Source organism: Diospyros lotus, chromosome 13, assembly GCF_014633365.1.
Source record: "Diospyros lotus cultivar Yz01 chromosome 13, ASM1463336v1, whole genome shotgun sequence".
NCBI lineage: Eukaryota > Viridiplantae > Streptophyta > Magnoliopsida > Ericales > Ebenaceae > Diospyros > Diospyros lotus.
This window is the reverse complement of record NC_068350.1, coordinates 39,182,308-39,197,504: the sequence shown is the minus strand read 5'-3', so window position 1 is coordinate 39,197,504 and position 15,197 is coordinate 39,182,308. Positions and strand designations below refer to the sequence as shown.

General features: G+C 34.6%; 2 protein-coding genes across 3 annotated transcripts; both read left to right on the top strand.

The window, feature by feature from the left end:
- Positions 1-3,158: 3,158 nt before the first annotated feature.
- Positions 3,159-6,127, top strand: LOC127787953 (myb family transcription factor PHL5-like). Of its 2 annotated transcripts, none has more exons than XM_052316048.1 (7): positions 3,159-4,294; positions 4,403-4,598; positions 4,679-4,755; positions 4,877-4,916; positions 5,238-5,292; positions 5,413-5,482; positions 5,616-6,127. In XM_052316048.1, exons 1-7 carry the CDS (start codon positions 3,617-3,619, stop codon positions 5,817-5,819), a joined length of 1,320 nt encoding a protein of 439 aa, XP_052172008.1. In that variant the 5' UTR covers positions 3,159-3,616; the 3' UTR covers positions 5,820-6,127. The 2 variants fall into 2 exon arrangements, with proteins under 2 accessions (XP_052172008.1, XP_052172007.1); XM_052316047.1 differs by having other exon boundaries at positions 3,184-4,294; positions 5,610-6,104.
- A 5,550-nt stretch (positions 6,128-11,677) lies between these two features.
- On the top strand, positions 11,678-14,095 carry LOC127787943 (transcription termination factor MTEF18, mitochondrial-like). Its single transcript, XM_052316027.1, has one exon. The coding sequence runs from the start codon at positions 11,928-11,930 to the stop codon at positions 13,695-13,697; it is 1,770 nt and encodes a 589-aa protein (XP_052171987.1). The 5' UTR covers positions 11,678-11,927; the 3' UTR covers positions 13,698-14,095.
- Positions 14,096-15,197: the final 1,102 nt, after the last annotated feature.

Genomic DNA, 15,197 nt, shown 5'->3' with positions numbered 1-15,197 from the left:
AAAATAAAATTATTTTTTTAATTATTTAAAATTTTAAATAAAAATAATATTTAATAATTAAACATATCATTTTTTTCCAAAAAAAATAACTCACCCCTCTAACATGGGCTTTGGCCAAGATGTGTCCATATATATATATATGTGGCCTTCCATGCAACCATGGGACAATTGAACAGGTACATATGCACAAACTAATTAATGGCTTTTTTTTTAATGAAAAAATATGCACGTGCACTAATGTTAGTAATTTACATTATTATATAAGCAATCATTAAGTCTCATCAAATTTTGTTAATAAAGTATTTAAAAAAAATATTTTTTATATTTTACTTGCAAATAAAAATTAGCTACATTAAACTTATAACATCTAAATAATAATAAATTTTTAAAATAAATTTATCGCTACATTAAAACTCTTTTTGTTTAAAATTAAAATTTTATTTAAAAATTTTAAATTTAAAAAATTTCTATTAAACGAGATCTGATGAACTTTTACTTTAAAGAAATTTCTTTCATTACGTAACACAATTCACCAGTCTAATATTAGGTTTTTCTTAAGAAAATTGGATAGATTAAGCAAGTAGTGTCGACGAAAATCTCTCCTAATAATTGTACATATTTTTTTCTACATGTTAAAAGAATTGTATATGTTTATTAGTTGTTTATTGTATATGTCCTAATTTAAAGTAATAAATGTTTTTTAATTAATTTTAATAAAATCCTTATTTATATAAAAAAAACGATTTATCCTCTTCAAGAATTCTCTTCCTCATGCTCTCTTGATAGTTAATAAAAGGGAAACAAAAGCCTTTTTTGTTCTTTGCTTTTATTCTTTTCCTTTGATGATATATATTTAATTCCTCCAACTTTTGTCATTTGATGAGTGTGATCTTTATATATTCTGGTGGCAACTGATTCCTTTTTGGCTGGCTAGCCATGGATCATGCTCTTGTCCCAAAAATTTCTCTGTATATACATTGTTTTATTTTGAAAGTGAACATAATCAATATATATATATATATATCTTCAAAAACATATTGATAAGGGTTTTTCGAAATTATGCTTATTTATAAGCTTATTCTTAATACTTTTTTTGGGAAAGAGCCTATCAGGATATGTCATGTGTCTCACCAATCAAGACCTAACATGTATTCTGCTGAACAGGAAGTGACACATGTCCTGCCAAATCCTTTACTAGTTGATGAAAATGTCCATGGCTAAAGGATTTCTCTAAAAGTTTGAAGATCTCAATTGAGAATCTCGTCAATAATTTTATTTGACCGGTGCAAGCTCAACTTATATAAATAATAAGATTTGATAAGTAAGCATATCTAAGATCTAAAGATTTAATACTATTTATTTCACTCTTTTTCAAGTAATAACCTGATCGTTAGAGATTAAATCAAGAGGTAAACCTTGCCCTTGTAAGAGATTTCATACTCAAACACGCTTGGGGGGTTGATTATCTTGAGGTAGAGGCATATCCATCGAATAGGACAGAGATAACACCAATTCTTAATTCTTCGAAGATAAGGTGAGCCACATAGAAAAACATTAATTCTAAACTTTTTAGAGATGAGATGAGTCAAGATATTTGGATTTATCTCTAATAACTCTCGTGCTTAGTGATCTCGAGCTAACCAAGAGTGGCTCAAAACCAATAGAGATAGATGTTGGGTTCAGATTCTCTAGGATAAGGATTTGGGATTTAGATGATGTTGGTTATCTTTCAAAACTAAGATAGGTGAGAAGAAAAGGGTTATCTCTCTATTACTTGTTAATAAGGACAAGCGGTCGAATGAGACTAATCAATCTGAGAGAGTTTTTATTATTTTTATAGACATCTCAAATTAGAGCTGGGATGCATTGAACTCACAGAAAAAAAAACATAGATGATAGCTCATTAATTAACAATTTCCAGCTCATCTGTGAGGATTTCCAAGTGCTTAGCTGTTGTAACTTGTTGTTTTGTGTCAATGCTTACGTTCTATAGAACAACCAATCCAACCAACAGAAATCAAAGAAGAAATTGTCCAAAACCCACTAATTCAGCTGCATTGCAAATAAATTGAACTCCCATTTACAGAATGTAAGTAAAAAGTTTGAATCTTAGCTTATGAATTCAGGTAGAGTTTTAAGGTACAAAGAATATGTTCAATACCCAATTACAAGACCATGGCCCAACAACGAGGCCTCTCTTTCATATGATTCTTTTGAGTTTGCTGCACTGCAGCCGGCATCTTCTTCTGCGTGACTGAATAGTATAAATTGTGGTTGAACTTTGCATTAAGATATAAAAATATTACTGAACTTTAATTTATAGTTAAAAGCTCGTTGAATTTTAATTTAATATATAATTCTATAACTATCATCAATTGTCGTTAAAAGAAGATTACAAAATGTTGATAACTTGACATGGCTAATAATGTGGACAGCTAAATAATACAAATAGTTACTGAATTTTGTACTAAAATATAAAAGTATTAGCATTTTGTTATCCTTTTTTAATAATAATTGACTATAATTATGAAATTGTATATTAAATTGAAGTTTAATAACATTTTGACTACAAATTGAAGTTCAATTACCTTTTTATATCTTAGTGTAAAGTTCAATGATCATTTATACTATTTTGTCTCTTCTGCCTTTGCAACTGGAACCTATCGCGCATCGAATTATGCATCATCCTTCCAAAGAAGAAGACAAATGCTTTGAACCACCCTTTTTTGACTGAGAATAGCCTAAAATCCATATTGTTTGTTCCCTTGTCACCATCACATGTGTTTAATACGGCTCTTATAAGTACAAAGAGAGAACGTTTTTCATTAACAAAGCAATGGAATAAACATTAAACAAGATTAGCAATCATTAATAATTTCTATATGTCTTTGGACAAAATAGTTTGGATTCATCAATTTCTTCATATATATATACACACACACACATATATGTAGTAGTTCTTGGAAATTGCAACCTTAAAAGCCTCAAACTTTTGGGATGCCTCAGTTTACACAAGTAAACAGTAGTAATTTCTGCAGTGATGGAGACCAAATAGCTTAAATGTTCTCTTAGCCCCTCCCCAATATTCTGAGAGCATATTTGAATGAATGAAAGAAGTGAGGGTTCTCTCCATCTTTTCAATTCATCCATGTTTTCTGGAATCTTCTAAGGTTCTTAAAGTGAATATTTACGGGCATAGATACTAGCAATAATTCGAGATCAGTTGGATTGAGAATATATACCCAAATGAAACAAAACTTCAGGAATCGTAGTTTTAAGCAATCGGTTGCATCGCTTTGTCACTGGATTCTCTTCGGTTCCATCTCTTATTATTATTATTTTTTTCTCTTTTTTCATCTTCATGGAAGAGACAAAAGCTTCATTACATTACAATAATGGGTTTACCTTGGAAAGATCTGTCTTTTCATAAATGGTTTGAGCCTTGGTTTTTCCAAAAAGATTATTTTTATCCCTATCCCTGCAAGAATAGTTCAAAGTGTTGCATATAAGAGAGACTTTTGTGGCAACTTTGAATTCAAAAGATTGTTGGTTATCCATCCGATATGCATCGATCTTTCCTCTTTTCTGTGGATTCTGCGTGTAATTTGCGCGGATCATGTACTTTTTAAGGGCTCCATTGCAAACAGAATGGATTTCGATACTAAGAACTGAAACCGAACTCACCTTTTGGTTTCTGTTTCTTGCTGTAACTTGTAAAATGAGCAGCAGCCACAAGATTAGCTGCCAAGAAAGAGCTCAACTAAACCATGGATTTGACGGCGATCAGTTTCAGCCTTTTCGAATGGGAACTTGTTTTCAAGAACCTGAAATGGAAGGAGGGTCGCAGCAGCCGAGCTTTGGACAGTCTAATCCATCAGGGACAATCCTCAGCGGCCTTGGATCACCAGTTTCTGCTTTCTATGCAACTGAAAGATGCATGGGACTTTCACAAAGTGAGTACCAATCTGAAAACCCCCCTTTGTGCTCCCAACAGCCCCGGGATTGCGATCTGCAAGCCCTGTCGTATCAGTCTTCTGGGGATGGCTTTTATTTTGATCCACCGGATCAAGCTCATCCCAGCTTCCAGTCCAAAGATGTCCCGGAATCAGGTGTCAAATCCCACTTTGGTAGCAACCAAAACTATGCTTCTTCTGAAAGATCTGACAGAATTCCATCGAACAATTTCTTCGAAGAAGAGCGCATTTTGCAGCTGAAAAGAAAATTGCTCGATGACTTGGATAATTCAGGAAGGGAGCATCCTTCATATCCTTCCAACAGAGCTCAAGATCTCAGTGTGATTATCTCTACATTTTCAGCTTCAATAATAGTCCCTCGACTCATCGATTCATGTTTAGTTTAGTACTTTCAACTCATCTCATCCTGTTTGGATATGCACAAACAGGTGTTTCACAACCTGTATAATTCCCAATTTGGACATTTGAGGCAGCCTGCTAGACCACCAGGAGACGTTTCGGTTCCTTTAGCTAATTCTGTTCCCTCCTCTGCAGCAGTGCTCTCCAGTAAAACAAGAATTCGTTGGACTCAAGATCTTCATGACCGGTTTGTTGAGTGTGTAAACTGCCTTGGTGGTGCAGAGAGTAAGCCCTTTAACGCGTGTTCTTTGTGCACTTATGCAAAGATCAATTGTTGTGATTAACCCTTTGTCGATCAATTATAGAGGCAACACCAAAGGCAATACTGAAGCTAATGGACTCGGATGGATTGACCATCTTCCATGTGAAAAGTCACCTGCAGGTACACATGAAAATCAAATTACTCTTATTTCACCCGCGTTTTGGTGTTTTCGTGTTAAGAGATCTGAATCAACCTTTCTTTCTTTGTTCCTTTTTTGCCTTATTTTGCTTTTGCTTTGTAGAAATATCGAATTGCAAAGTACATGCAAGAGTCAGCACAAGGTATATCGAATTGCAAAGCGCATGCTCCCCAATCCTGACACCATTCTCATCTTCCCCTTCTCTTTGTTGCTTAACTCACAAGTAAAGAGGCGCAAAATCAATAGAAGAAGCAATTCTGATAAGCTTCTCCACAAAAATAGTTCCATTTTTTGGTTTTTTGTCATGAAACATACGACGTGTGGAGGACAGACAGAACACTAGCAGCAATCGACTACTTAATTTCGCCTTTTCAAACTACTCGACTTTTTCCATGAATCAATTGGCTTTCTTCATGGATGAGGAAAGTATGCTAACTAGATTCCTGTTTCTTGTCTACTGCAGCAACATCTGAGAAGAAGACCGATATGAATGATGCAGAGCAGACTGATGCTAAAACGTAAACTATAAGTGCTTGAATTTGATTTTGTGTGCTTGTTTCTTATCATTCATTCTGCCTACTTTCTGCGTGAAATGGCCAAAACCCCTAACATGGAAAAACTCTCGACTTGTCTGGCAGTGGCATGCAACTCAAGGAGGCGCTACAAATGCAACTAGACGTCCAGAGGCATCTACATGAGCAGCTAGAGGTAAAAGCCAAAGTTACAATTACTCGATCAAAATTTTCTCTTTGTACTAGGGTGATTAACTAGCTGGCTCTACTTATTTCCCTTTTGATACCTTTTCTGATTCTTTTTTTTCTATTTTTGGGACTAGATTCAGAGGAATTTGCAGCTGAGGATTGAAGAACAAGGGAGGCAGCTCAAGATGATGTTTGATCAGCAACAAAGAAGGAATACGAGTTTTTTCGAAGCTCAGAATTCGAATACCACTTCCCCTGATGACTCGACAACCAGTCTCGATGAACTGCAAGTTCCAACAGCTGATGGCTCCTTAAACACTCACTTCCCATCCAAAATAAGTTAGCCTCCACAATCGGATAGCTTTTTCTTTTCATACATACACAAGAAGTTAAAGTGTTCTAAGAAAGCTTATTCAATAATACATGGCTAAAACAGAATCAGCAGAAATTGATTGGGGAAACAAAATGCATGCAATTGCTTAAACTTGTGCTTCTAAGCTTAATGAATGTTGCAAAAGTTCGAAATGACAAGAATTTCATGCACTGAAATGTAACATAAATTACCAAAACTGTGGCTATCCGGCAGTGGTGGGAAGTTAAAAGCTTCCCATTGTTTCTCCCCGCATTCGCAGTAGTTTCACTGCCTCCTTGTGGCTTGGCTTGAGTATACCTCTCATGAAATCGAGGTTTTGCCTTCCCCTATCACGCTTTCCCAATAAATGAGTTAGCTCATGAAGAAAAGGCCTCGATCTTCTTGTCATTGCGGTTTAAGTCTGATAGGAACCAAAGAACTCATTGAATTTAAGAACAAACACTCAAAGGTGGACAATGAACATTGCCATACTCGTGTGATAGTGTGATTAAACTGTTCTGGCCTCCTTGTTCAGCTGTAATAGTCCTTAAAAAGCCATAACTAATCTAGCAAGGGTCCCATGAACAAGCCTCTTGACTCGGAAGATGTGGTGATATTGCATTGAATTGAGAAGGAGTCAAGCTCATTGCAAGAGCATATGGCTAGTTTTGGGCTAATCACTTGTTGAAAATGTTACAAGATATGTTCCAACGCTATATAGATCTCAAGGAATGATTTTTTATTTCAAGAGCACACTAGAAACTGTTAGAACGGGAGATGCTATGGCACACACCAAGAGGGGGGTGAATTGGATATTTAAAAAAATCTTGATAAAACTTGAAAAACTTTTTAACCCAATTGAGGTTTTAGTGATTTAAAATATAGAACATATGAAATGACAAATGTAAAGCAAGAAGAATAAAAAACACAAATGATTTATAGTGGTTCGGCTTAAACCAAGCCTAATCTACTACCTTAGCTCCCACTAAGGATTTTAAACAAATTCACTAAAACCTCCTACTTACACAAGTAGGCCCTCTAGCTACACAAGCTAAAAAATACAACCTCCCAATTTAATGGGCCCTCTAGCTACACAAGCTAGGAAAATAGAAACAATACAAATGAAAGAGATAAGCTAAGAGTTAACACTCTTAGTTACAAGTTCTCTCACAATGAAAAACAAGGCTTAACAATAAATTTACAATGATAGAATAGCAAAGCCTTGGAGAGAAAAAATAAAACAATGAAAGCCCAAACACTGTAAGCTCGAGTAAAATTGTTTGCAATTGCTAGATCATCTCATTTCAGTCCATTAGCCTCTCCTTGATCATCCATGAGTTGTATATATAAGCATCCATAAAGATTGAAGAAGAAACTAGCCGTTTTTGTGACCGTTGGAGTTGAAAAACTAGCCGTTATAAAATCTGTGAAACATAATAGTCGACAGAAGAAAAGATTAGTCAACTATTTTTACAAGTAAAACTAAGAATAGTCGACAGACATATACTGATAGTCGACTATTTTTAATACAAAAATTCAATAGTCGACAGACATACTTGAATAGTCGACAGATGCTGAAATGTAAAGAAATTTTTGAATTACATGAACAAAAATAGTCGACAGATCAGAATGCATAGTCGACTATTTTTACTCGATAGTCGACAGATGCTAAAATAGTCGACAGATGCTTAAATAGTCGACAGAACATAAAAAATAGTCGACTATTTTGAAGCATAGTCGACAGAATGATCTTGATAGTCGACTATTCTATAGAAAAACTTGAATTTTCAAAACAACCTTATTCGATTCTTTAAAAACTCATTTTGATTATCTTTAAAGTAAGTTGAGATTATCAAAAGTATATTTTGAAACAAATCACTCTCAACAAGCAAGTTTTTCAAAACACTTTCAACCATACTCAATATTTCTTCTATAAGTTTTCATATCTTACTTCAAAACTTATATACTAAAAATTCATTTTCTCATTCATAAAATCCACATGATAGAAATTGATTTTTATATAGACATTCATCAAAACCATTTCATTACTAAGAGATATTAGATATCAAAATACTAGGAGATAGTTTTCTAAAATGAACACTTTCTAAAATGAACACACTTTCAAAAACATGTTCTAGTTAGTCTTTTGCCTTAGAACAATTTTAGCTCTATGTTGACCAACGACTTCAAAGCTAATTTGAAAATCATTTTAGGAGATTCTTTTAAGACTAAAAACTTGACTTTGCAAATCTCTAACTAAAATAGAAAATCATAAATCTTTTTGGTTTTCATTTTAATAATGCACTTGAAATTGATTTTGTTGAAAACCACCACCTTGATTCATGACTTAGGGATTTAATAACATATGTTTTTCATCATCAAAACTAAGCACAAGGGTAGAACATCAATCTCCCCCTTTTTGAGGATGACAAAACTTAAAATCAATTTCACAAATCTCTCCCCCTTTTTGTCATAAATCAAAAAGGCAATACTTAAAAAAAATAATAGAAACCTCCTTAAACCAAAAGATAATATCTCTCCCCATTTTTTAACGTTCCCCCAACGATAGTTTGAAAAACTTCATTTTGAAATAAAAACATTTCAAACGATTTCACAAATCTTAAAATAGATAATCTCCCCCTTAAACCAAAATCTTTTCAATAGAAAGGAATTGGAGATAAACATAATCAAGTAAAGATAGTTTTCAAAACTAGAGATAGCTCCCCCTTAAGATGACATTGTTAATATCAAACATATATAATTTTTCAGCACGTATCATATATATAAAAAAAACATTTTTCATGAGATGCCAAAAAAAAATTTTCATACTATATTGCAAACTCATGATCATATCAGAGCCAATCTATATCTTTCAAAGTAATCACTCATATTTAAATAATCAAAGCACTAGATCAAATGCATAGCCATTCATCATATAAGAGGCATATACATTAAATGATCAATATAGGAGTGAAAAAAATCATTTCGAGCAAATAGAAAGACTCTCTTTGAAAAAGACTCCCCCTTAAACTTATACGGGAGGTTTTAAGATATAAAGACATTTTTCATATAAAAATAGAATAGCAATTTGTCTCAATTCAAATGATTAGCAAAACAAAATAAATAATGGACAAAACCAAAGAGGTTGAGAGCGAAACAGAAATGACCTCATGTTTGACAACCTGGGTAGCAAATCGCAATTGCCCCAAAAAGAAGTACAAATTGTGAGTGTCAAAGACGACGAGGGCTACTAGAGTCTCTCTTGGATGTCCACATTTCAAGATGTGACAAAGGGTATTAGAGTCTCTCTTGGATGTCCACGTTTCAAGATCTAAGGCATTTATGGTGGTTGGTCGAAAGAGTCTTGAGAGATTTTGTTTGTGTTCACATGGCACATAACAATGTGTTTTTATAAGTGTTGGCCGTGAAGCTCCAAACGATGTCGTTAGGAGTAAGCTGTTGGAGGGCCACGTGCAACAACCACAGCCTGCCATCTGGCAACTGTTGGATGGCGGCACATGGCAACCATCAGCTGCACTCTGATGGCGCTCGGTTGCCTTTTATCTTGCCCGCTCAATCTCTCTCGTCCATCTGCTCTTTCTGTTGGAATATTTATCGTGCTTGCACGATCTGATCCCAGCCCTTCATCTGCACTTTATGAGGCTTGATCCTAGCCCTCCATCGATGCTATTTATCTCCCCCTCGGGATATGGACCGTTTAGACGTTTTAAGACGAATGAGACAAAATTATCAAAGAAAGAGAAAATGGGGTTTGAGAAGAAAGAGAGCCTTTGTCTCCGACCTAGGGTTTTTGGTTTGCTTCTTGTTTTTCCTTTCATTATCTCTAAATGATTGTATAGCTTGTTAAGTTATATGGTTTGATAGGTTTTTGCCTCTTAATCTGTATTAAGTGATTATTGGGCAAGTTTTGATTCTCAAACCATTGTATGTACAGAGAGATTGAGAGGATTTCTGATGGTGTATTCTTTGATTCGATCATTAGTGCGGTGAGCTCTCCATATCGGAGTTCAACGTGGACGTAGCCTTATTTCGGGTGAATCACGGTAAAAACTTTTGTCTGCTTTCGCTTTTCATTTCTGTTTTCATTCTATTTATGCATGAATGATTGTTAGGCTTCCTGTCTTCTGCTCATCGTGAATCTGTGATTGAAACATATTTGGAAATACCCTAAGGTTTGTGTATCGATTCACAACAATAAGAGATAGGTATGACTCTAATTCAAAGTCATGCAAGAAATTGGAATATGTATGTAGACATGGGATGGGACCTTGAATATAGTCCACAATTATATCCTTAAAAACAATTTATACCATACAATATAACACATATTTTGTTTCATATGGGCACAATTTGATACACAACAACCAAATGCAAAGAAGAAATTAACTATGCTTCTATTAATAAATCTGCAAGATTATCATAAGAAAGGAAGATGGCAATGTGTTTTCATAGAGGGCTTAAGATATAGTTTTGGCTTTTGGGGAAGTGATTGAGCCATGGTACAGTCCCCATCTCTTTGGCTCTTCTTGTTTTATTCCTCAACTTCTCCATCTATGTTTTGATCTCCAACTTGTCAACATCATTCAGAACACCAACTCAATGGATTCAACATATTCAAGACCGATTTGTTGAACATTATAGTAAGCTGCAACAATCACAAGTTTTAATCCAACTAGATGAGGCAAAAATAGTTAAGAAGCTAGAAAATATGAATGGCACAGTACAACTTGATATTAGGAGTACATAATTCTTCTCACACAAGCTCTTGAATTCGCTTTAAATTTTAATTTTGATAGAGATAGAATCTCTTAGATAAAACTTGATGGAGGATAAATATCCTTGCCCTAAATCAAGGTGAAACATGGCTTAGTTTTTGTGTGGTGTGTGTCCTTTGTCAAGTTGCCACGTGTCAACATACCCCTCCCCCTCTCTCTCTCTCTCTCTTCGTGGAAAGGCATGGGCTATGGAATGGGGCGAGAAGCATGGGTTAGACACCAAACAAAATCATATGCCTAGGTCCATCACAACAAATGGTTTAGCGAAAATCACACTTGACACTTTCCCAATCAAGCTATATAAGCCAAGCGATTCTAAAGGTAAAGGGAGGTTAAGAACTTAACTTGCTTACTACTATGCTCTCATGCTTGTTCTCTAAATTTCAAACATTAACTTGATCATTGGAGTTTCCCCTAGGGAACAAAAGTCTTGTGCTTACATGAATTAACATGTGTTTATTTGAATTCCAACTCCAACAACGTTAAACCTCAATTTATCTTAAATAGTAATATCAAAGATAAAGGTAAAAAAACTCAATCCTGATATCAAAATTGTCGTCTATAAATATACCTCATTAGTTCACTAATTAATGGACCATACATTGAAACGATATTATTCAAATATCAAGATTATATTTCTAAATTATATAGCACTTGAAATATAATTGAATTTTGATTGTACAAAATCTAATCTCAACAATTAATATCAAAGTTTCTCTTTTCTACCAACTAATCGAAGTAGCTCTAATTAGTTTTCTCTATTTGTAATTTAGAAGTGACACGAAAATTGATTAAACTACCGTTACTATATTACAAATTTTATTTACGTATTTATTTTATTTCGATCAAATGGTACAGATTGATATTTAATAAGTGATGTCATAATTGATTATCTAACAAATAATACAAAGATAAATTTTTATATCCAATAATTGAACTTATTTTTTATTTTATGAAAAATAAGCATAAAATTAGAGATGAAAAAATAAGAAATAATTTCATCACAGCCTAATATATCTTAAATGACCGTGCTACCCCTTGCAAGTCTCAATTACGCTTCGTTCCCAAAACCCTAACTGCTCAACTGAGTTCCTCTAATGGCCGCCGGCAGAGGTGAAGCCGCTGAAAATGTGCGAAGGAACACTATTCGCTCTGCTCAGAAGCTATGGCCAGTGAAATCTAAAAATTTCCAGGTAAGACACCTATTGCAAGAAACAGTTTTGTGCGTACAGCCATATAGCTCAAAGTTGTCCTGTTTCTAGTTCTCTATGCACTGATGCACTGCAAATATCATCAAACTGATCATGACCCATTTACAAAAACTTAGAATTCAATCTATTTTGAGATGGGTTTCTTTAGATTTCATCGAAAGCTGCCTTAGCCCATCAAGAACTAGGGTTTGGGTATCTGGGTCATTCCATAATGTTCAAAGCCTTAGGTTTTATTCAAGGAAAACATATGCTCTATCCAAGGACAGTTCAGATTCAGAAGAAACTTTGACTGGTAATAGGAAAATTGCTGCTCGAATATCTCGTTTTGCCAAGGCAGAAGCCCAATCTGCTTTACTGGAATACCTGCATTGCACTAGGAGCATGCAGTTTCTGGATGCAGAGCATATGAGCCGTAATGCGCCAATTTTTCTCAACAAGTTGTTAAGAAGGGTCGAGAATGAAACAGAAATAAGGTGTGCTATAGCCCGGTTCTTGAATTTCCATCCTATTAATGAGTTTGAGCCTTTCTTTGAGAGCATGGGTTTGAAACCTGCAGAGTACTCTCCACTTCTTCCTAGGGATCTTATGTTTCTAAATGATGATGTGATGTTGTTAGAGAACTACCATGTTTTGTGTAATTTTGGTGTGGATCGGATGAGTATGGGGAAGATATACAAGGAAGCAACAGAAGTTTTTAGATACGATTTCGGTGTCCTGGAGTTGAAACTTCAAGCTTTCAAAGAGATTGGATTGGCCTGGACTGCTATAACCAAGCTCATTTCTTTAAGTCCCCATCTTCTGATTGGCAGTAATCATAGGGACTGTTGTAAGGTATTAGAAAAAATGAAGAGCATTGGGATTGAATATGATCGGATTGAAAGTCATATAATGGAGGGGAATGTTTATAATTGGAGCCGCATCCTTGAGCTTTTATGCTTATTGAGCAACATAGGCTTCAGTGAAGAGCAATTAGAAAAATTCATTTGCCATCATCTGGCACTTGTATTTGAGTCTTCAGGGAGTACAACCCTTTCATTAATCGTGTTAGTGTTAAAATTTGGTATCACCAGAACTGAGATATGTTCTATGTTTATGCAATTTCCACCGGTCCAAGTTAGAAAATTCGTTTGCAATTTGAGGCAATCCTACCACTTTCTGGTCGATATTGACATGGAGGTCAAAGAGATTGGAAAGATTGTCTGTTCACACCCTGTATTACTGGGTTCCGTTTCTTTAAAGAAAGCAAACACCTTGCTCGAATGCCTGAATGCTGGGAAGAAACGCGTCTGCAACACCATCAAGGAGAACCCAGAAATATTGAAGGGATGGGGTCTTGGATCGAAGGTCAAACCCTTGCCAAGCTTAGATGAGGATGCAAAGTCACGGATGTTAAAGACTAAGTTCTTACTGGGCTTGGGATTTGCAGAGAACTCAAATGAAATGAAAAGAGCTCAAAAAGTTTTCCGAGGCAAAGGAGGAGAACTTCAGGAGAGGTTTGACTGTTTTGTGAAGGCTGGTCTGACTAGGGAAGTTGTCTCAATGATGGTCAAACTGGCTCCACAAGTTCTTAACCAATCGAAGGATTTGATCGAAACGAAAATCGATTACCTTGTCAATGTCTTGGGCTATCCCCTCTCATCTTTGGTGGCATATCCAGGTTATATTTCCTACACAATTGAGAGGATTAAGCTTAGATTGTTGATGTATAATTGGCTCCGGGATCACAGGCTGGCCAAACCTGATATGGCATTGAGCACCATTCTTGCGACGGCAGAGGCAGTGTTCGTTAAGGATTATGTAAATAGGCACCCTAAAGGGCCTCGGGTTTGGGAGAAGCTGAAGAAACAGGTTTATCCCCAATGATTCCTCTCTTGCCATGTACCATTTGTCGGGATAATCTCTGTAACCGAGATGTATCCAGCATGATTGGAGAACTTGGTGTTCTAACACTTTGTTGTTCTCTGTTAAATCATTCAAACCCTTGCGTCTTCCCTGTATGTTTGGTAGTCAGAAAAAAAGATAATTAATTGTTCATTTGATACGAGATTAAGACTTGATATGTTATATTCATTGAGTTATATTCTGGACTTCCATAACTGTTACTGTTGAAAAGAAGAAGAGAAGAGATAGGACGGAGTTTAGTAGCAACAATAAGGTTATTTTTTTGTGAGTAAAAAATTGCGGATTTGAATTGTAAAAATAGGATATGCTTGATTACCATAAAGGGAAGAAGAAGTTGTTTTTGTGGTTATGGGGATCAAATAGCTGGGCCTCTTGGGCTCTATGAACAAACATTACCCATAACCTAAGTGGCACGGATATGTTGGAAAACGAGTCGTTTTTGTGTTGATGTTGTGTTGGACATGAACATGGTGGCTTACCTGTCTCCGAGAGTGTGTTTGACACGTGATTTTATTAAAATGTTTAAAAATAATTATAAACATGTATGTTCAACACTCTAAACAAATATATCGACATTTATGGACATGTCGCGAGTTTATTAAAAAAATTTACAAGAAATTGGGATAAGTTCTAAAAACAAGTTGTATTTTATATCATGTGTGAGTTTAATAATAACCTCTTTTGTAACTATTTTAATTATTTGTATAATTGTATAGAATTAAAACTTATAAATTATACTTTTTTACGATTATATAGGAAGAATGATAATATAATGTGGGTGTATATATATATTGTTGTGTCTTAATTTTTTTATTTTTGTCGTTTTTCGTACCCATACAACCTGACCCATAACCCAATGTTTGGCTATTGAAAAAATAGAAATACTATTTAGATATTCATTTATAATATTTGTAGTGACATTTGAATATTAATATATTGTATGTTTGTATTGATATGACACGAATTATAATAACACATTAATATATAAATATCACAAATAAGTGTTAAAATTATCATTTTCGAAAGAAAAAAAACACTGAAAGTGACTTAAATTTATAAAAGCATTATAGTGAAATTATCATTTGAAGACTTTATCGAAGTGTAATATTTTGAGCACTTCTATTGGCGTCTCTGTTGTAAGTGGAGAAATATTTTTTATTTATTTGTTTTCATACTTGTTTATTTATTTGGTTCTCAGAGTATACCTTAAGATTAAGCTGTAAACCTTTTGTGTTTTTAGTTTAATAAAATTATTTTTTATACAATATTATCTTGCTATTATTTAAAATATTTTCTTACAAAAATGGTGAAAAATGTCAATTTTCTAATGGGACAAACTTCCGGGCTGAAGGGTGTTGGTAGGACTCCGACTAGGACCACGACCAGGACCATTAGTAAGTAAATATGGTAAAATCCATATTTTTGCTTTTGTATTCTTATTTTTTTATTTGATCACTCAAA

Bases quoted from the DNA above. Each gene is read 5' to 3' on its own strand.
- LOC127787953 (XM_052316047.1), top strand. From the start codon at position 3,617: ATGTACTTTTTAAGGGCTCCATTGCAAACAGAATGGATTTCGATACTA. The intron at 4,599-4,678 runs GTAAGCCCTTTA...GATCAATTATAG, and splicing joins CTGCCTTGGTGGTGCAGAGA to AGGCAACACCAAAGGCAATA. The intron at 5,293-5,412 runs GTAAACTATAAG...CTTGTCTGGCAG, and splicing joins GAGCAGACTGATGCTAAAAC to TGGCATGCAACTCAAGGAGG.
- LOC127787943 (XM_052316027.1), top strand. From the start codon at position 11,928: ATGACCCATTTACAAAAACTTAGAATTCAATCTATTTTGAGATGGGTT.